This window comes from Centruroides vittatus, unplaced genomic scaffold (assembly GCF_030686945.1).
Source record: "Centruroides vittatus isolate TY-2023 unplaced genomic scaffold, ASM3068694v2 contig_717, whole genome shotgun sequence".
NCBI lineage: Eukaryota > Metazoa > Arthropoda > Arachnida > Scorpiones > Buthidae > Centruroides > Centruroides vittatus.
The window spans coordinates 3,980,319-4,002,866 of record NW_027122456.1 but is presented as its reverse complement, the minus strand read 5'-3'; the positions used below and the strand labels follow the sequence as shown (position 1 = coordinate 4,002,866).

At 33.5% G+C, this 22,548-nt stretch overlaps 2 protein-coding genes across 2 annotated transcripts in view; one reads left to right on the top strand and one right to left on the bottom strand.

Moving 5' to 3' along the window:
- TTLL12 (Tubulin tyrosine ligase-like 12) overlaps window positions 1-17,195 on the bottom strand; it is a 28,671-nt gene extending 11,476 nt beyond the window's left edge. The window contains exons 1-6 of the mRNA XM_067276776.1: window positions 17,136-17,195; window positions 15,192-15,386; window positions 13,142-13,177; window positions 7,980-8,149; window positions 6,189-6,353; window positions 6,072-6,108 (exon numbers count right to left, since the gene is read on the bottom strand). Coding sequence (XP_067132877.1) covers window positions 6,072-6,108; window positions 6,189-6,353; window positions 7,980-8,149; window positions 13,142-13,177; window positions 15,192-15,386; window positions 17,136-17,195 — 663 coding nt within the window. The remainder of the gene's footprint in view (window positions 1-6,071; window positions 6,109-6,188; window positions 6,354-7,979; window positions 8,150-13,141; window positions 13,178-15,191; window positions 15,387-17,135) is intronic.
- Window positions 17,196-18,441: 1,246 nt separating this feature from the next.
- Window positions 18,442-21,419, top strand: LOC136980711 (hemocyanin II-like). Its single transcript, XM_067276902.1, has 9 exons — window positions 18,442-18,701; window positions 18,783-19,006; window positions 19,440-19,648; window positions 19,716-20,112; window positions 20,195-20,323; window positions 20,390-20,524; window positions 20,594-20,780; window positions 20,846-21,069; window positions 21,140-21,419. Exons 1-9 carry the CDS (start codon window positions 18,500-18,502, stop codon window positions 21,329-21,331), a joined length of 1,899 nt encoding a protein of 632 aa, XP_067133003.1. The 5' UTR covers window positions 18,442-18,499; the 3' UTR covers window positions 21,332-21,419.
- The last annotated feature ends 1,129 nt before the right edge of the window (window positions 21,420-22,548 follow it).

Here is a 22,548-nt window from a genome sequence, read left to right as displayed (position 1 = left end):
ACGTTTCAGGCTGTTGACGCCCCTCTTCAGCCAACTTTAATTCACAGATTTTGCAAACATAAAATTGTTTTAAAACCTCTCTGTACATTAATTAATTTTTATCATCTAGTCGATCTTTTTTCATCGAGGCCTCGATGAAAAAAGATCGACTAGATGATAAAAAATTAATTAATGTACAGAGAGGTTTTAAAACAATTTTATGTTTGCAAAATCTGTGAATTAAAGTTGGCTGAAGAGGGGCGTCAACAGCCTGAAACGTGTACAAAACTTAATACACGTATCAACTGAAGAAAACTTAGTGATGAAATTTGCCATGTGTCCGAGAAAATACACCATATAGTTTGTGTTCAAGTTGCAGAGTGGAAGTATTTTTAGTTCAAGTTGTCTAACGACCATTTCGCATAGGTCCCCGGATATCGGGCTACCCATGGGGACTCCTCTTTTTTGTTTGTAGACTTCTCCGTCGAACGCAAAGATAGAATTATAACAGATCAGATGGGCTAATTCAATGACTTGCTGGTGTAATGCTTGTTCCTGAGTCAAATTAAGCAAAAGGTCCCTAAGGGAGCAAAAAGCTGGAGGGAGCTCCACCGATGGGTACATAGATTTAAAGTCTAGTACGGTAATATATTGCGGCGTTGTATATATCCGCAATATATTACCGTACTAGACTTTAAATCTATGTACCCATCGGTGGAGCTCCCTACAGCTTTTTGCTCCCTTAGGGACCTTTTGCTTAATTTGACTCAGGAACAAGCATTACACCAGCAAGTCATTGAATTAGCCCATCTGATCTGTTATAATTCTATCTTTGCGTTCGACGGAGAAGTCTACAAACAAAAAAGAGGAGTCCCCATGGGTAGCCCGGTATCCGGGGACCTATGCGAAATGGTCGTTAGACAACTTGAACTAAAAATACTTCCACTGTTCCTCCCGAACATCTTACTCTATAGAAGGTATGTAGACGACATCCTCATCATGTGAAAGACAATACCTGACATCTCAAATTTCGTGAAAACTGTTAACGATAATCCCTACGACCTAACGCTGGAAACAGATCAATCTAGCAATACTGAGGTCCATTTCTTGGATATAAACATTAAAGTAGAAGGATCCGCCATCGTCACGTCAGTATACCGTAAACCTTATGCCGCCTCTATATACATACTGGTGGGTTCATCTGACCCATTCACCTACAAAGCTGCAGCATTTAGTACTTTGATTAAAAGGGCATTTTCCCACTCGTCCACCACACAAGCCCTGAACACCGAATTGAATTATATCAAGAGGATAGCAGCCAAGCACGGTTACCATGGTCTAACACATCGTCTAATTGAGCGACATCAATGCTCACAATACGCACCCACTGCGCACACGAAGACCAACACTGACCAGGATGAACGTACATGCCTCCCGGTCACCTTTAACCCATATGTTAAATTGATATACGCTGAGATCGCTGGAAAACAACGATTACAAATAGCCTATAGAAGATGCCCGACAATCTGCGACATCCTCAGAAATGGAAAAGGCAGTCCGGTTCGTGGCAGGCTTCCGGGCGTGTACTCTATCCCGCTGAAAGATAACAGATGTAACGAGAGCCTTGTATATATCGGCTCAACCAAGCGATCCTTAAATACCAGAGTGCAAGAGCATCAAGCAGACCTTCGGCATGGGCGGTACACCACGGCCCTAACCACCTTTGCATCTGATCCCGATATAGAACCGGAGTTCGACAAAGCTGACATCATCGACACTACGCCCCACCTGGAGCAACTAAAATGGCGGGAAGCTATATCCATCTGTAAGGCTAACCACCGGACCACATGTATAAATCGGAAGGATGAGATTAATCTTTCTACAGCGTGGCAGGCCCTCATAAACAACGATCTATAAATAGCAACATCAGCGCACGAATGCACATGACCACCGTAATGATCGTTTGATATGCGAGTTTCATATTTTTTTATTTAAACATCTGCATTCCATTTTTGGATTCGGTTTTTTATTTAAATATCTACGTTCCATTTTTCGAAGCATTTCGTCGGAATTTTTCTCTACCTGAAGAAGAGCTGTTTGGAAAGCTCGAAAACGTTTGTGAAAAGAAGATTTTTTCACGCAAATTACACCAGTAACAGGTTCAGTATTTTAGTATTTCATCCCCGGTGTCAGAGTGAAGTTTAATTTTGCTTAAAATTAATTAAAAAAAAAAAAAATTAAGAGTTCAGATTATCTACAGAAATTAAAATTTTATTTCTTTCGAAAAAGATTCTCAGATAAACTATATTAAAAAACAATTTTCAAAAAATATCTTTACTGAATACAGAACAGAATCATGTATAAACTTGTATAAATGTAAATTGTACATTAAGAAAATTAAATTAAAATAAATTAAGAATAAAGAGTACAGCAAAAATGTTTTAAAAAATTTGATATTTATTGATGCCATACTATCTGCCATATTATTGAATTTTAATAAAGCTAATTTAATAATTAGATTTAAAGAAATTTGACTAGAGATAGGATATTAGGCTGCTATCTCATGATAATTTTAATGATTATAATAAATTAATTTTAATTAGAATTTCTGGAAAAAAGAATTGGCCCTAAGCGGGACTTGAACCCAAACTCTTGCATACTGCGCAGATGCATTGCTAATTATGCTATCCAGACCTTCATCTTACCTTAACTTTCAGAGCTGTTAATTTAGATTAACTGTACTGGTCACTCACACGTGATGATTAGGTATGACTTAAGCACCCATAGCTGTCCATCGCTGTCAGCTAGCTATCACTTTCACAATAAATTATTATAATTATTAAAATCATCATGAAACGGCAGCCTAACTACCAACCTCTAGTCAAATTACTTCATATCTAATTATTAAATTAGCCTTATTATAGTCTGATAATATGGAAAATTGTTTGGCATTACTTAAAAATCGAGTTTATTGATGTTTTTCTATTTTAAATTTTAAAATATTACCACTTTATTTATAAAGAATTAAATCAATCATATTTATAAAAGCCGCAATTAAATAAAAAGTCATTTTTTAAAATATATGTACTGTACAAGTTATGATAATTACTTCATTAATATATATTGCAAAATTGATATTATATTACATTTTTTTTGAAATTTGCAGATTTCATACATGATTTCATACAAACAGATACAACATAGCAGATTTCATACGAACTTCAAACATGTTTTATTTATTTTATTTCATTTCTAACATCAGCATAAATCTTACACAATTTCAAGTAAAATATCTAAAATTTCATGCTTAAAATCACATCTAAGGCTGCTTTCATGATGATTTTAATAATTATAATAAATTAATTTATTATAATTATTAAAATCATCATGAATATATTGATATTTGCCTAGATGGATAAAAGGCAGCCATATGAGTAGTAAGATGTTGCGAGGCATGTAACTTTTCACATGCCAAGTGTGTGTGTGCTGTGAAAAGTATCATGTAACAACTGAAGCAAATATGTATCTTCACACAACCTGGTACACAACCCATATATGGATATTTGCCTAGACAACTAAATATCCAGATCATGTGAAAGGGGTCTAACTAATCTTTCATCAATCTGAAGAGTCAATCTTTTTCTACATAACTATATTTTTAACTTGTTAAAAACAGTCAAAAATAAACACTTTTGGTTTAAGAATTTCTTAGAAATATTATTTAAAAAACCAGTAATATTAACTAGTTTATCAATTTCATTTAATATTCTTTCTCTCTGTAGAGCTTTATGTATGAAAATATCAAAGAATTTGAGCTGGTCCTAAAAAAATAATTAAGCTATATTAAACATTAATTCATAAATAAGGTGTGTTTCAAATTTATACGGACACAAAAAAATTAAAGTGAAACACAAATTTGCTGCATTAAGTGACAAATGTTTTATTAAAAATAATATGGATTTACATGTTTCTACACTGCAAAAGAAGAATTTTAATCAAACATTAACATTTTGTCACTGAAAATAATGTTTATGAAACTCTTATACAAAAAAACCGTTACATATTTATCCGGACAGGCACTCATTTTATGACTTAAACAGAATATTGTTTAGTTTCGAGCATTGAAATATGCAAATTAGCTTACATATCTAATTGTAATACAAATTCTTTATGTTGTTCAACGTTCTAAAATGGGTAGAACAAAGAATTTATCTGATTATGAAAAAGGGAAGATTGATGCCTATAAATCACAAGGCAAGTCAATAAGAGAAATTGCAGCATATATAAATTGTCCAAAATCAACTGTTGGTGATTATTTATCAAAAAGACGTGGCAAGGATGTACCAAAATTCAAGACAGGTCCAAAACCCAAGCTTACTCCTCGAGATTGTAGACAAATCATCAAGGTTTGCTCCACAAAACAAACATCAGTAAGAAAAATAAAAAAAGAATTAGACTTGCCTTGTAGCAGCACAACAGTGTGGAGAGTTTTAAATACATCTCCAATGTTAAAATTCAGAAAAAAAGCCGTAATGCCACCACTTTCATTAAAGCACAAAAGTGACAGACTTGATTGGGCACAAAAACACATGACATGGTCCGAAGAATGGATTGAAGTTTTGTTCAGTGATGAAAAAAAATTCAACTTAGATGGTCCAGACGGTTGGAAGTATTATTGGCACGATTTAAGAACCGAAAAACAAATTTTTTCAAAACGCCAAATGGGTGGGGGATCAATAATGGTGTGGGGTGTGTTTGGATTCAACGGAACCACAGATTTAGCATTTATAACTCAAAGAATGAATTCAAAGAAGTATCAAGGCATGCTTGAAGATCATTTATTGGAAGCTGGACCAAATATTTGTGGACCAAATTGGATCTTTCAACAAAACAATGCCCCTGTGCATGCCTCTAAATCAACAAAAATGTGATTTAAACGCAAAAATATTAATCTGATGACATGGCCTGCTAGAAGCCCTGACCTGAATCCGATGGAAAATCTTTGGGGGATGATGGTTCGTACAGTTTATGCCAATGGAAAGCAGTTTTCCACAATTCATGATTTGAAGGCAGCAATTTCAGATGCTTGGGATAAACTTAAGATTGAATTCCTTCAGAATCTAATTGAAACAATGCCTAATCGAGTATTTAATGTAATTAAGTTAAATGGTGGTTACATTGGCCATTAAATTGTAAGAAAACTTTGCAATTTGAAACCTGTCCGGATAAATATGTAACAGTTTTTTTGTATAAGAGTTTCATAAACATTATTTTCAGTGACAAAATGTTAATGTTTGATTAAAATTCTTCTTTTGCAGTGTAGAAACATGTAAATCCATATTATTTTTAATAAAACATTTGTCACTTAATGCAGCAAATTTGTGTTTCACTTTAATTTTTTCGTGTCCGTATAAATTTGAAACACACCTTAATAAACTGAATATTTTCAACAAGTACAATAACTGAAATATCAATACAATAACTTTGAAATATTACTATTCGTGTTTTTTATTTTAAATTATATGACTTTGCATAAAGTTTATGATATTTTCTCAGATTTTATACTAGCGAGGTTGAGGCCAAAGTTTTAAACATGAAAATCTGTATGTCGGACACTCAGTGCCACTTTCCTGAAAGCCTAGAAGTTTGATAATGGTGTTTGTAAAGTCAGTGGAATCATGCTCGACATTCCAAATGCCATTGTCAAACTTCTAGGCTTACAGGAAAGCAGTGCTGAACATCCGACGTACACATTTTCACGTTGAAAACTTCGGCCTCAACCTCGCTACTGTATTAAGAAAGAATTTTACAAAGTAAATTTTCATGAGACAAAAGACAAAATGAGACAAAAGAAAAAAAGTAAGGGAATTTCAAGTGTTTTTATTGAAAAATTTTGACAATCTTGGATTAATATAAATTTAAAGCATTATAAAGTTTTCTATCAATGACTAAATAAATAATTAGCATACTTGTTAAATTAAAATAGTTTTAGTAATTTTAGTATAAAATGTTAATTATTTCACTTTTTTTATGCTTTCAAAAAATATATGTATATGAATGTATAATAAATAATAATAAGATTTTACACTTACCATAACTAATCCACTAATACTATAAGCTTGATTATACCTAAAAACAAATTTACATTTTAAATTTTTGATGTTATTTTTATAAAACTAAACAGATAAAAAGAAAATAAATAAAGCAACCTCCACATTTCTTTCAATACTATTTCAATTAATACATCTAATGAATAATTTGTTTCCTCGATATCCATTAATGAAGCCATTCTTTTCAACAATTTCTCATTTTCCTGTAAATTTTGACGTGCATTTTTTACACAGTAAGTCCAAGCATGATCTATTAAATATATCCTGAAATTCAATAATATACACTCATTAGCTGTCATGTTAAAATATATTATTACTAATATTAAATAAATATATAAATATGTTATATATAATATTAATACTGAAACATGCATTAATAGTCTAAATAGTAAGTAGACTAATAGGATGAAAGATAAAAATAGATTTCTTTCATTAATTTAATAGTGCTCAACTGATAATCAAAACATAGTATTGTTTAAATTGTGTTTTAAGGAGGACAACATGCAAAGTTATTTCTTTGTAAAAGTCGCATTTATATTTTTATTAAATGTAAATAGCGCCGGCCACGTACCTATATTGGATTTTTACTTAAAATGTAATTTTTACGATTGTGGCATTAGCACCAGAGGACGCTTTACCTGTTTTACATTCTTTTGCGGAGGCAGCAGCCTACAAAGGAAGGTCGTCTTCGAAATTTGTGTGAATTGTACAAGGACTGCTGATGGTGCGAACGGTGAAAAAGGAGGACAACATGCAAAGTTATTTCTTTGTAAAAGTTGCATTTATATTTTTATTAAATTGTGTTTTAGTTGCCAAAATATTTTGGTTTTTTGTTAAGTCCTAGAATAACTGAGTCTGTACCAAAATAACTTTATTAAATCATATCAAACAAAGTAACTTGACACTAAAAAATAACTCCGTTTTGAGTTTTGTGATAAGAAATATCTTTACCATCATCTTAAATATTTATATTAATATATATTGGTATATTATATACTAGCAGACCCGGCCATGCATTGCTGTGGCCCAAAATGTATCTATTATAAACGTATAACACTTCCCCGCGGGGGGAATTTTGAAAAATCCCTTCTTAGTGTACATTCTCTTGATGTACCCTATTAAAATGCAATCAAAAACACAAAAAAACCACATCGAAAATAGTATAATAGAAGCTGAGTTCTTTACAGTAAGCTTTAGTTTTGTCCCTCTATCTATATTATATAAAAACATGCACATATTCGAATGGAACATTGTGTCAAAATTTCAAAGCAATTAGGTGAAGAACTTTTGGAGATTTGAGATTAGGAACAAACAAACATTTACATTTTTCATCAAATAATAAATAAATAATAAAAGCAATGGGATCGGTTAATATGACATTAAAAAATTAATCAAATTCTAAGAAATTTTAATTTAAAAAATCTCGAGAATTACAAGTGAAACCACTCTTTAATTCCGACTTCGACAGACTTGAAACAAGAGAAAGACCAGTAAACTATTCTCAGTGATTCTTACTTTATTATATCCAATATATTGGATATAATAAAGTAAGAATCACTGAGAATAGTTTACTGGTCTTTCTCTTGTTTCAAGTCTGTCGAAGTCGGAATTAAAGAGTGGTTTCACTTGTAATTCTCGAGATTTTTTAAATTAAAATTTCTTAGAATTGATTAATTTTTTAATTTACATTTTTTATTTATATAGATTGAGTATTAACTTATGTACAATCTATTATCATTCCATCGAGGAAAACAGTTAATTTTTTGATCTTTCTCAAACATAGTATATAATTTTTTAATGCTGATAATCAACATATAATTCTATCCAGATATTAATGATAGGATAGTGTGTATAGTAATTTATTAAAATATATATACTACTGAAACCTACTGTTTAGGATCATTGTACTTTATTCCATCTTCTGTACTAACAATCACTTTCCAGCCATGAGTCAATGGTTTATCAGTTTGACTTTTTTCTTCAGATTTTTCTTCTGTTATTTCAACTGTAATTTCATTTTCATCATCAATTGTTGCTTCATTTTCATCAGTATATTCAATCTAAAATAATTAATTCATTAACAAAACTTTAAACTCCAGTAATAATCCAAACTTTGAAGAATTTAACTTAAAATAAATTATATAATAAAAGCTTAAATAAATATTCTACATTTTAGTACGATTGATATTTTGTTTAATAATAATAAAAATAAATCTGAAGCCTTTACAATTTTATCTGTTTACACTATTCTATTTTTCCTTTTTAATTCTTTTAAAGATTTATTGTTTTATTCTTAGTGATTGTAAAAATTAAAGCAGAAATGGCATAAGCAATAAATAGATTTTTCTTTTATAAGTTTCATTAATAAAAATAGAATTTTCATTACATTATCTTAGAATCTTTACATTAAAGTTAGAAAAACTAACTTTAATGTAAAGATACTTAACATTATACATATACATTTTAAGACTGCTTACTGTAAAACCAAAAATATTTAAGACAAGTCTAGATACAAACTCAAAAATCAAGAAATATCTAGATCAATCATGACAAATTTATGATCTGCACAATGATTTTAAGCTATCAGCATTGATGTTTAGAAAGTAGCCTATTGGTTGAACATTTACATTTTAAAATTGTAATTACCTTGCATTCCATTATGCAGTAGTGGAACTAAAATGGTACAAAGTGGTTTGGCCAGATCAGGGCCTGGAACCAACAGGGACCTTAAACTTGTTGAGGAAAAAGGCCTACAATTCATGAGAAAAACAATTGTTTTGATCATGGGTCAGGTGATTCTTTTTCACTCAAGGGCAAAATACTTTTCTGGGGATGCAAGTCCCATTTTTTGCAGCAGGGATGAGGTTGGGAGGAAATCTTGTTACAATTTCAAACAATGGCCCAAAGTAACATTGTTCTGCCTATGTAATTATGCATTTAAAACTTTCATTCTAGAACAAATTTTAAACTAAATTCTATTCTAATCAAAATTTACATCCTTTAATACCAAGTAAACAATCTTAAATCCTAACAAAAGGGATCCTATACACAATACCATTTTTTTAAACTATTCAAAATTACTTCACACTCTTTTCATATTTATTCTTTTCGATTTTGCCTTGAAACTTTTGACAACCTTACCTCAAAACTATACAAATTTCTTGTTCCATTGTTTATAAGTTTGTTAACTCTTATTGTAAATCTCTAACTTTATTGGTTTTTAAATCCATCTGCATATAGTTTCCAATGTTCTTAAATTCTAGTTTCTAAGTTCTTAAATGATATCCTAAGATTAAGATTCTATATAAACAAACTTTTTATCTTTACTATTCTTGATCTTCACTGTACACAACTAATTATTGAATCTATCATCCAACCAAAGCCGAATATTATCGAGCTAAAAATGGCTATAATATTAATAATTTATAAGACAATTTGGCACTAGAGTTAGGCATTAGGCACTATCTCTTAATAAATTTAATAATTATAATTTTAATAATTTAATTTAAATAATTTAGAAGTACTGGAAGAAAAGAATTGGCCCAGAGCAGGATTCGAACCCGCAACTCCTACTTACTGTGCAGATGCCAATTAAGCTACCCTCCTCTACCTGATCTCTTCTTTCAGTATACATAAGCTTATGTTATAACCATCAATGGCTATTACAGCTGGCATTGTAATAACCGTTGATGGTTATAACGTATAACAAAATGCTCCATGCTTGAAATAGTTTGTCTTTATCGAATCATAGTTTTAGGCTCTTATCAGAAGATAGTTCTAACAGTTGTTCTTCCTCGACTATTGAAAGTATAAATGGGAATGGGGTTGATGGAAATGGATCTCTAATCCAATCATATTGATCTAGATTCTTTGAAAAATATTTATCAGAATGGGTGCTTAATGTTGATAAGTGTTGGATAAATATCAATTGCAAACTTGGTTCCAGATTTTGAATAGACTTTTCTTGCAGAAAGCTATTTAAACAGGAAAACAGTCAGTATTTCCTTGCTCCTCTTCTATTTTTCTTTTCCACAATAGCAACTTCTTTTTAAATGCTACAATTTTATCAGCCTGTTGCAGTAGATGCGTTTCATTTCCATGCAGTGATTTATTAAGGACATTTAATTTCTCAAATATGTCGCAAAGATACGCCAGTTTTATTAAGAAGTCAGTATCTTTAAACTTTTCTGTGTCACAATGTGATTCTATCAATAAATACACGTACACCTTATTTTTTAATTTGTATACATGAGAGAGTACGTTATTTCTCAACAACCAACGAGAGTTACAGTAATAAAGTAAAGACGTATGCTCTGCACCCAAATCTTCACAAAGCTTTTGGAAAAAATCTTGCCTTCACGGGTCTTGTTTTTATAAAGTTTATCACTTTAATAATTATATATTTAATTCAGGTGAAATATTTTTTGTAGCCAGGGCCTCCCTATGTATGATGCAATGTGTCCATTTTGCATTTGGAGCCTTGGTTTTAATGAGAGCTTGAAGTCCTCCATACTGCCCTGACATTGCGTGCGCTCCATCTGTACACACATAACACAGTTCTCCCATTGAATGTTATTTTCTTCCATGTACAAATCTATGATCACAAACAAATCACTAGCCTTCCTGGTATCAGTCATTTTTTTTTGCAAAATAACAAATCCTCACATACATTTCTTTCTTCCATGTACTGCATGTAACATTAATTGAGCATCATTATTACTGTCTGTTGCTTCATCCAGCCGAATGGCAAATAAACCAGAAAGTTTTTCCATAATTTCCTCATTAATGTTAACAAAGAAATATAATTTCTTCCCGGCAAATATTTAATGTCCTCATTAATGTCTTCAGCTATGTCATGAATGCAACAACTAATCCTATTGTTAGAAAGAGGAATATTTTTTATTTCTTTAGCTGCCAATTCTCCAACCATCACTGATACCATATAATTCATTGCAGGTAAAATAAGATCATCAGCAATTGTGTGTGGTTCCGTGCATTTGGCAATATGGTGAGCGACCTTGTAAGAGGCGAGCAGTGCTTTGGAGGGAATAGATGCTCTGGAAAACACGGATGTCAACTGATGTTTCAGTTCTCGTAATTTTCTTTCAAAAAAATCTCACAGTTTTCCTTGTAAATTACTGTGAGTTGTTTCTAAATGACATTTCAATTTATTAGGAAGCATACTTTCAGCTGCCAGCACCTTATGACAAACAACACATTGGGGTAGTTCCACATTTCATTTGCTAACGTAGGTAAATTCAAAATCTAAATATTGTTCATCATATTTTCTGTACTTTTTTTGTTTTTCTACAGTTTCTTTACTATTCTTTCCTGAGTCTTCAACACATTTTCTATTTATTTGAATGAAGTTATCCATTTTACGAGCGTAAATCTAAATACAACACACTTGAAATCAAAACAGTGATTCATCAACACTTGTAATCTACAAAAACAAAAGACTGAATGATTAACAAACGAAAGAGCGGGGAAATGGAGGAGCAGGGTAATGAGATGCGTGCACAGCACACTCACTCATTACGTCGCGTGCAGGCATCATCTCACAACTCCCTTAGGATAGCACTGTGACGCCCTAGGGCAGTGGTTCTCAAAGCGGGTGCTGCTGCACCTTAGGGTGCCGCAAGTACGCCACAAGGGTGCCGCGAAATTTTTAAATAATTAAATTAAAATTACTTAAAATAATGGAATTAAAGTATTAAATTAAATAAATAATTAAAACAATTATAAAAAATGAATATTGGTTTTTTTCTACTAATCTTGTTACATCGCCACTTGTCTCAATGACTCGGTAATTGGCGATACGTAAATACTATTTAAAAAAAACGAACTAGTTACTAGTTGTCTGTTCTTCTGTTCCTGCAGCGAGTAGAAGTGCAATATAAATGCGCTGAATGCAGTAAGTAGTTGTTTTTATTATTGTTATATGTTCAGACAATAACGAGAAAGCATCATATACAAATATTTTTCTTCTTTACAACAAGAACAAATAAATTATTAACTTGTAATTAAATTTTATAATAAAATATTGAAGTTAATTATGTCGTTCAATATCATGAATAATTTTTTTCATTAAAAAAAGAAAACGTGAAGATTCTAATGATCAAGAAGTGGTTACTGGTAGCAAAGCTAAGGAATCAATTAGCACTAGTAAATCATCAAAAATTCAGAGCTCATTTTATCTGCAGATACCTTTATAATAATAACTTTTGTTTTGAATATTTTTGTGTTGTTTGGAAATAAACTTACTTTAAAAAACTTTTATTTTTTTTCAAAGACTTTTCATCTTTCATATCTTTACTAACCGTAAAAAAAGCAAATAATAATAATAATAGGGGTGCCATGAATTTTATTTAATAATTTCAGTGTGCCACCAGACAAAAAAGTTTGAGAAACACTGCCCTAGGGCATTATTCTTATGTTACTTTCTTGTTTTTATTTCATTGTCAAATTTTTGAATTTAAATGTGTGTATTCCATCTTATGGAATGCAGATGTTTCAATCTATTTCAACCTGAAGCTGACCTATAGAATAGGTTGAAAGCATTAGTTTTATTTAAAACTATCTCGGCAACAAAAAAGGTGTGTTATAATTGTTTAATGTCATCCTCGAGTTCTGCTTTTATAGCAAAAAATGGAACAGAAAATAAAATTTTTTAAATTACAAATACTATTGAATGATTTAAAATGTATTAAATGTCGAATGCACAAAGATAAAACAAAAATAGGTTGATAATTTATTATAATAAAAAATAATAAAATAACAAATGGAATTAAAATAAATAAAAGATAATACACAAAATAAATATAATTAGAAAAAGGAATCAAATAAAAATTATGATATGACCTTAAATAAGATTATATGTTTAACCTTGTTTATGACCTTTAAACAAGGTTGAAAGGTTAAAGTTCATTTAATAAATGTGTGTTCTTCACTGAATTTAGGTGCCTTTAAGTTAATTAAGCACACATCAACATAAAAATAATTTTATGCATTAAAACATCATACTTCCAAAACAATAAAAAAAATTTACTTACTTTTATTACAGTAAATGCATTTCCAGCATCAAAGATCTGTTTAAATAAAACATAATCAAATTATTTTTTAAATAAATATATCTTTAATAAAATTAATATTTTACTGTAATAAATGAAAAGCTCAAAGAAATTTTAATTAACAAAATTTTTTAAAGGACACCCGTCTTAATCAAGCAAAGACAAGTCTGAGTGTATCTGCTAAACCCAGGTTCTAGAATATATTATTTATGTAAAAAAGACCATCTAAGCACCATGAAAGCAGAATTTTCACTACAGGCTGATTTCTACTTAAAAACAACTTTTAATCCTGTCAAACAAATTTAGTAAAACAACTTTTAGAATCAGTAATGAAAAATTACAAAGAGCTTTAGTTTAACTGATTTTTATCACAATATTGAAAATATTTGTTTTGAACAAATCGATTCTATTAAACTTAAATTAGACATTTATTAAACAAAAGTCATACTTCATAAAAACAAATCAATATTTTTTTATGAATAAAAGAAAATTTCTTAAAATTGCAAATAAAAGTTTGTACTTGATAAATAGTCTCATTTTCTATAACAAAACTGCAACCGTGATTTTAAAACCGGACTAAAAAACTTACTTTAAGCCTGTTACCGGTGTGCTTCACTTAAAAAACCGTTACTAACGTTTTCGAACTATTAAGTTCTTCCTCAGGTAACTGACGACAGTTAATCGAATGCAATTCGAATAAAATCCTACTGGAATACGATTCCGAATTCTATCGCTTGGATCGGTGACGTCATCCAGGCATGCGCTCCTTTACCGGCTGTGTGCTATCTTAAGTTCTTGTTTACAAGTGCTTGCCATGCAGTTGACAGGGCGATTTCATCTTTGTTGTTGATGCAGTTATCTTCGGTAGTAACGGTTTTTTAAGTGAAGCACACCGGTAACAGGCTTAAAGTAAGTTTTTTAGTTCAATCCGGTGTAGTAGCATACAATATTTAAAACCGGACTGCAACTATGCGGCATTTTGGACCTCGCCCCTCGAAATTATTCGGTCTACCAACGAATACAACCAATTTTTTATTTTATTTATATCAAAATTTTAAAAATCTCACATTTTCACATGCATATCATGCACCCGAACCAGGTACACCTATTGCTGCCAGGTACTATTACTCCCTCACAGAAAAAAAACCCCAGTTACAGGATTGTTTTTAGTTATCGCATCAAGTGCACGCTTGATATGATATCTGACCTAGTGTTGCCACCTTTACAAAAGCACTGACCCGGACGGCAGGTCGGGTTTGTTCGAACAGAAGTTCCCGACGCATGCACAATGTCATTTTACAATGTGAAGAATAATGTGCATGCTGATTCTAAATCAGTTACAGTTAGGGACTAGGGACTTGCGTGGGAGTAACATACATGCAAAAAATAAAAAAAAAAACGTCAAGAGGCAGGTTGCGTGTCACACATCAGCATAAACAGAGTAGCATGGCGGAATGGCAGTTGAGTTTCAGCGAGTGTGAGGTCTTTCGTTGTTCAAATGGTGTAAATTTATAACAATATTTGCAAGAACTTTGTTTCGTCGTAATTTCACAAAAATTAATAGTTTATCCGGATAGCGAGTCAATTCCCGGACTGTCCGGGCGAAAACCGAACGGGTGGTAACACTAGCACGACCTAACAGGACTATAATATCCTTACAAAGTTTACCAATCAAACTGTATAAAATGGAAGCATTTTTATTGTTAATTCCTTTTCTATCTATGAAACAAGGAAAAAGAATAATAAATAAACCGTATGCATTTTTATTTTGTTGTTGTTATTTTTTTAAGTTTGAAGAAGACCTAGTATAACAAGATCTGGAAATTTATTGCAATAATTCGGGAAAATATCTATCGTTAATTTCGAGACGTTCGAATTTGACTGCTAACGTTACGGTATTTAGGTAATTACGTCACGAGTAGGAGTGGCTGTCGGAATGCGCACAAACACGAAAAACATTTACAGCACGTGGAGCGCGGAGCTCGGGTTTTCTGCGTTCCAGCGTGTCCAGAAGTGATCAATCAATACTCACGTTATTCTGCAGTTTAACGAAAAGAGTGGACCACAGATAGCTCGGAACTCCGGCGGATTCCAATTGTCCGCGGTGGCAAGCGACAGAAAGCGTCGAACTCGAACATCTCGACGATCTCCGCCGAACGACATCGGATGACTTTCTCTGCCGATTGTTGCGCCACCTCGTGCCAGAAGCTTCAATTTCTATAGCCCTCTTCCGGTTTGTTCGAAAATTACGAATAAAAAAATTTAACGCTAAATTATATTATTGAAAAAGAAATTAAAATGTGTGGAATTTTGGTAATTCCACAAAATCATAGGGAGCAGTTACAGATTTGGCTAGAAAACACAGTCCCAGTTGCCGAACAATGATCGGATGTTAACACTGACGTTTTTAGAACAAATACCATCAGATTCGGTCAAGGTTAGCAGCCTGCCGCCCTGGGGGACCCGGGATCGAATCCGGACGGGTCGAAAAATCCCCAGGAATTTTTCGGGGGGTGGTCCGTCCGGATATGTCGGTCCCCGTCCCTCACCACCCGGCCGCTCCATTGTGGGCCTGGCCGAACCCATAATGGGCTTGCTATAAGAGGCCCTCTTAGTGCCCACTGGGCGGAAAGAGTTACAAAAAAAAAAAAAAAAAAAACACTGACGTTTTTAGAACAAATACCATCAGATTCGGGGTTAAAAATTCAAATCTTCTTTCAATTGTGAAGGGGAAAAAGAAATTTCAAGAAATAGTGAACACAAATGCGAGCAAGAAAGCAAGACGATGCGTTTTGGAACTAATTTTAATATTAAAATAAAAGTTACTTTTAATAGAACGTATACCCAATCAAGGACAAGATGCAGAGTTTAGAGAATCTGTTTCGCATGATGGCCGAAAATTTTCGAAAGATCGGATTTTAAACTTATAGGCCGTTACAGTGCAGGATTTACGTATAAGCTACACAAGCTATAACTTAGGGCTCCCAAAAAATTGTCCGAGTGAGCAATTGTCATATATACTTAAATATACTGCAGCATTATTTGTCCCAATGCCGCACGTCCGGAACGTCCCATACTCTTCACCCAATTTTAAGTTAAAGATTTATTATTTCACTATCTATATACTTCTTAATTGTATCTCAGTTTAGGTAACCGAAAATCATATTTGGCGCTGACATATAATATTTGGACTTATAAAGGGGCCCATATTTCAAATAGCTTAGGGCCTTATCAAGGCTATCCGGCCCTGAGCCGTTATAATGTCGACATAGTAGGGGATACAGCGTAACAAGGATTTTGCGTTTTATTTGTTTAATAAAATTCAAAACGAATTTATAATGCTACAAGAAAATCGTGTTAGATCTGAAATATTAAAAATTGAGAATTAATAAAGAAAAATCATTTTTCTTACTTTTTGATTGCACACCAGCATGAAGAAATAGTATAGTCGCATTATAGGAAAAGTGCATTTCAAATAGAAATTAAGGAGTTTATAGACATACTAATTAAACGAAGAGCTATTAGATTTTGGAATTTTCTTTTGTTTATTAACTTTTTTACATTCAGCGGGTTTTAAAACGTCGAGATTTGCAAAATACCCGAAGAATCAATTTGAAGATACTTTCCCTGTTATATACATATAAGTCGGAAAAGTAAACGAAGCTTGTTGTTATTGTATCATCCAAGAAAGAGCCGTCATTCCAATGTTAGATTTGTTTAATAAACATACTTAAAATATCAAAAATTACGTCTGGATTACTTATGTGTTTTCAAAACAGATTAAACAAAAGAAGGAAAAAAATAATCCTAATATTTAGGGAACAGAACTTGGACGACCATTGAGATTTCTCACTCAATGTCCACTTTTACCTTCGCACTAGCGATCGTATCGAGTCTCTTTTCTAGCAGGTTGAAGCATTAAGAGAACCTCCTCCTCCATCGACTCCGATGGGATTGTGTGAGTATGTCATCTTACGTAAACAAACCGACGATCTACAGGTTTGTTTATATCCACGTGTTCTCCAACACCTGACATGTCTAATTTTATTTATTTTTTGGAAAATGCTCTCTGAAAATGTGCCACTCAAAGCACATGCTTGCTTTGCTAGTTCCTACAGCTGGCCCTGTCTACATACTTGCACTGTTTAATTCGTGTGCGTGCAAGGTTTATCGCTACTACGACGCTTTACCTTTCAGTCGTCCGCTGTGACTGGATGGTTATGAGGCAGTAGTCTCAAATGGATGCGAAGGGAAAAAAAAATCTTATTACGTTACCAAAAATACGAAATTTGTCAGTTTAACGATTCAAATTTATACTTATACGAAGACGGACTAGTTTACTTTTCACATTTACATATAAACGAATGAATATTAGTAGCCGGTCCAGCAGGAGAATGCAATGCTTCCTCTTGCCTCTCTGGCTGTGCTAGTAGTAGTATCGACTTGAAAATGAAATAAAATGATATCACTGTCTACCAGTCGTCTCGACGATCGATTTTTATATTGCCGATTTATATATATATATATATAGGCTATATTTAAATTCAAATTATCGCTTGAAACAGGAAGATAATCGAGCACTAATCGGCAGTCTCTGATTGTATTTTATCTGGAAATGAAATTCAGCAGAGATAACTTTAGGAGGAACGAAAATAGATTCATTTGATCTATTTAAATTTTCGATTAGATTATTAACTGACGTTATCGATTCAAGTCCGAGTCGAACTTTTAGAAATTACCGTGGATAGTTTCGCTCACACGTGTCAGGTCCCACCCATCCCCTCGATCGAACCCACGATAATTAGGCAAAAAGTAATAATCTCTAAAGCCAGAGGACGAAAAGAGTTTAAGATTGATGAATCGAAGTATAAATAGATTTATAACATTTCATTGATAAGTGTTTAGATAATTTTGTTAATTAAAGCGCTTTAAAAAGAATTGGATTTAGAAATAGATCTGTTCTAAACCAATTAACGAAAGCAGAAAAGGAGTCACGAATGACAGCAAGAGTACACTGGGAAGAGAGTTGTCGGAAGGAGGAAGTAATAGATAAGAGCTAAGATCGAGCTTGTAAGGGGGTTCATTCTCCAAATAGTCTTGATTAAATGAAAACATTTCTCCGAATTGCCACGGATCTATTTCGTCATTTCCGTTTCGAATCTAATTCGAGATCTTCCTTCCGGAGAGGTTGGATTTTAGCTCCCGTTCTATATTCGGATCAAAACAATTCCACGGAACAGTCGCCACCCTTCCCTCCTTCTATAAAAGGCCATACAAGTCGGGGGCGCGACTAGTCGCCCGGAGAATTCAGGTCGTCCGTTCGTCGCCCGGTGCAGCATCATGGTCCTTCACGAGAAGCAGATTCGAATCTTGAAATTGTTCAAGCACCTGAGTTTGGCCACTATAGACGGAGGAGTGCCCCATGACCAGAGAGACCCTCGGTTGGCCAATTTGGCTCTCACTGTCCGACCTGGAGAGATTTTCTCCTGCTTCCATCCCGACCACCTAGAAGATGCTCGTCACGTCTACGAAATATTCTACGGTAAGTATCTTCGTTTTTATCGAATCAGACTTCCAGAAGAAAGGCTGTATGAGCCTGTTTAAAGCTTTAATCCGTTGTTAGAGGCCAAGGACTTCGACGACTTCGTGCACCTGGCCGAACAGGCTCGTACCTTTGTTAATGAAGGTCTATTTGCCTTTGCTGCCGAAGTGGCAATTCTCTACAGACCCGACTGTAAAGGCTTAAGCGTGCCTCCTATCCAGCAAATCTTTCCGGAGCGATTCGTGTCTTCTGAAACCTTGGCCGAGATCATCACAAAGGCTTCTACTAAACATGCGGGCGACGAGGTGAGTTCCTCTATCTTTTTCTACATTAAGTGTTCCCACATAATTTCTTTGTCGACTCCTTAAAACTAGATTTAATTCACAGAATCGTTTTTATATTGATACAAAGTAAGGATAAACTGCAAAGATGATAAAATTTCAAATAAGAATTAATATTTTTCCAGTAATTTTTTTTCATTAAACATAAATCAAAATTCAAAATAGGATGTTTTATTTCAACAAAATTTAACTTAAAGGTAATATATAACAATTGATATATTATTGTTATCATATTTTAAAATAATAATAAATTTGTCCATCGACTCCCAGACAACCCTTATGAATTTATCAAACCCAAATTAATCGATTGTTTCCTTGGGGAAGTCGTTAGCGATAACGTGAACGACCCTTATTTTACATAATTCCTCAGCAAAGCTAATACCTATAATGGTTTCAGTCCGCTATTGTGGTAGACGTTAAAGAAACTGGAAATATCTTGGATCCAGAATATAACCTTGCTTATTACCGAGAAGACGTTGGTATCAATGCCCATCACTGGCACTGGCATCTGGTCTATCCTGCTACATGGAACGCCTCATATTTTGGCAAAGAGAAAGATCGAAAGGGAGAACTATTTTATTATATGCATCAACAGATGTGTGCTAGGTATGTTACTTAACAAATATTTAATTTTAAGGCTTGGCAGGAACTTATTTTTTTTATCTTCTCCAAGATACGATTGCGAACGATTATCTAATGGCCTACAACGAATGATACCCTTCCACAATTTCGATGAAGAGTTAGAAGGTTATGCTCCTCACCTCTCTCATTTATCTAGTGGACGATATTATGCAGCTCGACCTGCTGGCCTTAAATTGTCTGATTTGAAGGACGTTGACGTTCAGGAAATGGAAAGATGGCGTGAAAGAATTATGGATGCTATTCACTTGGGCCACATCGTCGACTCAGAAAACAAGGAAATAGCTTTGAACGAAGAACACGGCGCTGACATCTTGGGCGACATCATTGAATCTAGTTACGAATCAAAGAATCGAGTTTTCTACGGTAGCCTGCACAACATGGGCCATGTAATGATGGCCCGTATCCACGATCCCGATGGAAGATTCAGAGTACGTTTAACACCGCAAACTATCGATAACTCAAGAATATTCGATAAACAAAAATATTAATTTTTTTCTGTTCTACCGGCAGGAAACTCTAGGAGTAATGAGTGATACTTCTACTTCCTTGAGAGATCCTATTTTCTATCGTTGGCACAGATTTATTGACAACATCTTTCAAGAATATAAAGCTACATTACCTATTTACACCAAAGAACAGGTAAGTTTCAGAATATCTAGATTATTCTGATGACTTTTTAATTCTATCCCATTTTTTTCTGAGCAGCTGAGCTTCCCAGGAGTAGAAGTAACCGATATCCGAGTCAATGCCAGAATTCCTAACGTCATCGATACATTCATGGTGAGAGATGAGTTGGAGCTGTCACACGGTTTTGTCTTCGGATCCGATGGTTCCTATAAGGTAAAAACCGTTTACTTTCTGTGTCCAGCAAGAGGATAATAGCACACAGTGATAGCTTTTTTTCTACAGGCACGTTACCAACATTTAGACCACGAGCACTTCTCTTACACCATCCACGTGCAGAGTACTCTGCCAGCCAAGAAAGAAGCAACAGTTCGTATCTTTTTAGCACCCAAATATGACGAATTAGGTAATGTTATTCCACCCAACATACTTCGTCGATTATGCATCGAAATGGACAAGTTCAAGACCGAATGTAAGTAACTTGCGTGATAAATCTGTTCTAAATAAAAATGGTTACATAATCTCCGAGAATTGCAGTGACACCCGGCATCAACACTGTCGTGAGGAATTCAGTCGACTCCAGCGTGGCCTTATCTCGAGAATACACATTCGAAGAGCTAGAGAGAGGTGACGGTATCACCGAGGACCGTACAGAATACTGTAGTTGCGGTTGGCCCCAGCATCTGCTAGTGCCCAAGGGAAACGCTAAAGGCATGGTCTTCTATTTATTCGTTATGCTGACAGACAGAGATCAAGATAAGGTGAGTGACAATGAATGACGCAACTACTGTTTTTCTCGAATCAACTAATCCGTAATTCGTTCCATTCCAGGTAGTGGACGGAGCAGGAGATAAATCCATCTGTTCGGATGCAGTTAGTTATTGTGGAGCCAAGGATGACAAATATCCCGACAAAAAGTCTATGGGTTTCCCCTTCGACCGTCCTCTTCCTTTCGAGACAGTAGAAGAATTCCTGACCACAAACATGCACGTAGAAGAGATCACCGTCAAGTTCCACCCGTAAATGCCGCTGTACTGAAAATAACGGAGAGAGAATTTACACACGTTTTGACTTCTAGCCTTGTAAAGAATAAAATTCAATTCCTTCCTTATCCCGTTCGTCTCTATTTCTATCTCCAAAAATTCTTCGCGTTTCGTATAATATCTTCTCTTACGATTGACCGCGAAAATAACTAGTAAGAAAGAATTTTTGAAAGTTAGATCGGTTGTATTATCTTTTTAAATCAACATGGAGCGAATTATATAGAATTGATTGGTGAGTAATTGTACTGTATTTGTAGCTACGGTTAACATCTATATAAGGAATGTGCAAAGTGATATCATTTTAGAAAGTCGATTAAATAACTATTTGAAGGATTTTAATAACGATAATCTTGCCAATGAAAAGTGTTTTTGTTTATAAAACGGAAGTTAATACCAAAGACCTAACTTTCTCGTTAAGGGCTTGTCCATAAATGACGTCTACACTGGACGGGGGAGGAGGTTAATAGCCCTACTTAAAAAAGTATGTCTATTTTGTCTAACTATATACAGCAAGTTAAATATTCAAAATGTAGGCCACATGTCGCTAGTCAAAAAATAAAATTAAAGTTTATCTATCAAACCTGCTTTCTTTTACTTGTTAATTAACAAGTAAGAGTAAAATACAAAAATTAAGAATTAAACTTAAAATTAAAAAAAAAACAATCCCAGTCAGTTTTAATTTGTAAGACCTAGATAAATAAGTTTAAAATATTCTACCCTGATCTGCAAATGTTATTTATTAAGGAGATTTTACTTTCCCAAAACTTGTTACAAAGTTTTTAACATTGTAAATGGAGGAACATATTTCACTCTAGTTCTTCAGTTCAGAATGAAGCAGTTTAACAATTGCATTACACTAACAAAATGTTATAGATAACTTCTGAAATTATTAAAAAATGGCTAATGGACTAAGTTGGGACTTGGAGCAACAATTGAAGTCTAGAAAAATTCTATAACATCTTATCAACTCAATATTTTCATTTACATTGTTTAAAAAAACTTATCTGTAAGGAATTTCTGTCACTCAATATCTTATGGGGCTATTTGGTGTATTGTGGAAATCAAAAAATTTAAAGACATTGCAGAAAATAGGTAAACTACATCCTTCAAGCAGTTAATGATTGATATATAATATACATAATTGGGTTGAGCATTTTGATCAGATTAAAGAGCCCTGACTGTATAAAACTGTCTTTC

Coding starts and splice junctions, on each gene's coding strand:
- LOC136980711 (XM_067276902.1), top strand. CDS start 18,500: ATGGTCCTTCACGAGAAGCAGATTCGAATCTTGAAATTGTTCAAGCAC. Junction 20,525..20,593: donor GATCCGATGGTTCCTATAAG/GTAAAAACCGTT, acceptor TTTTTTCTACAG/GCACGTTACCAACATTTAGA. Junction 20,781..20,845: donor GGACAAGTTCAAGACCGAAT/GTAAGTAACTTG, acceptor CGAGAATTGCAG/TGACACCCGGCATCAACACT.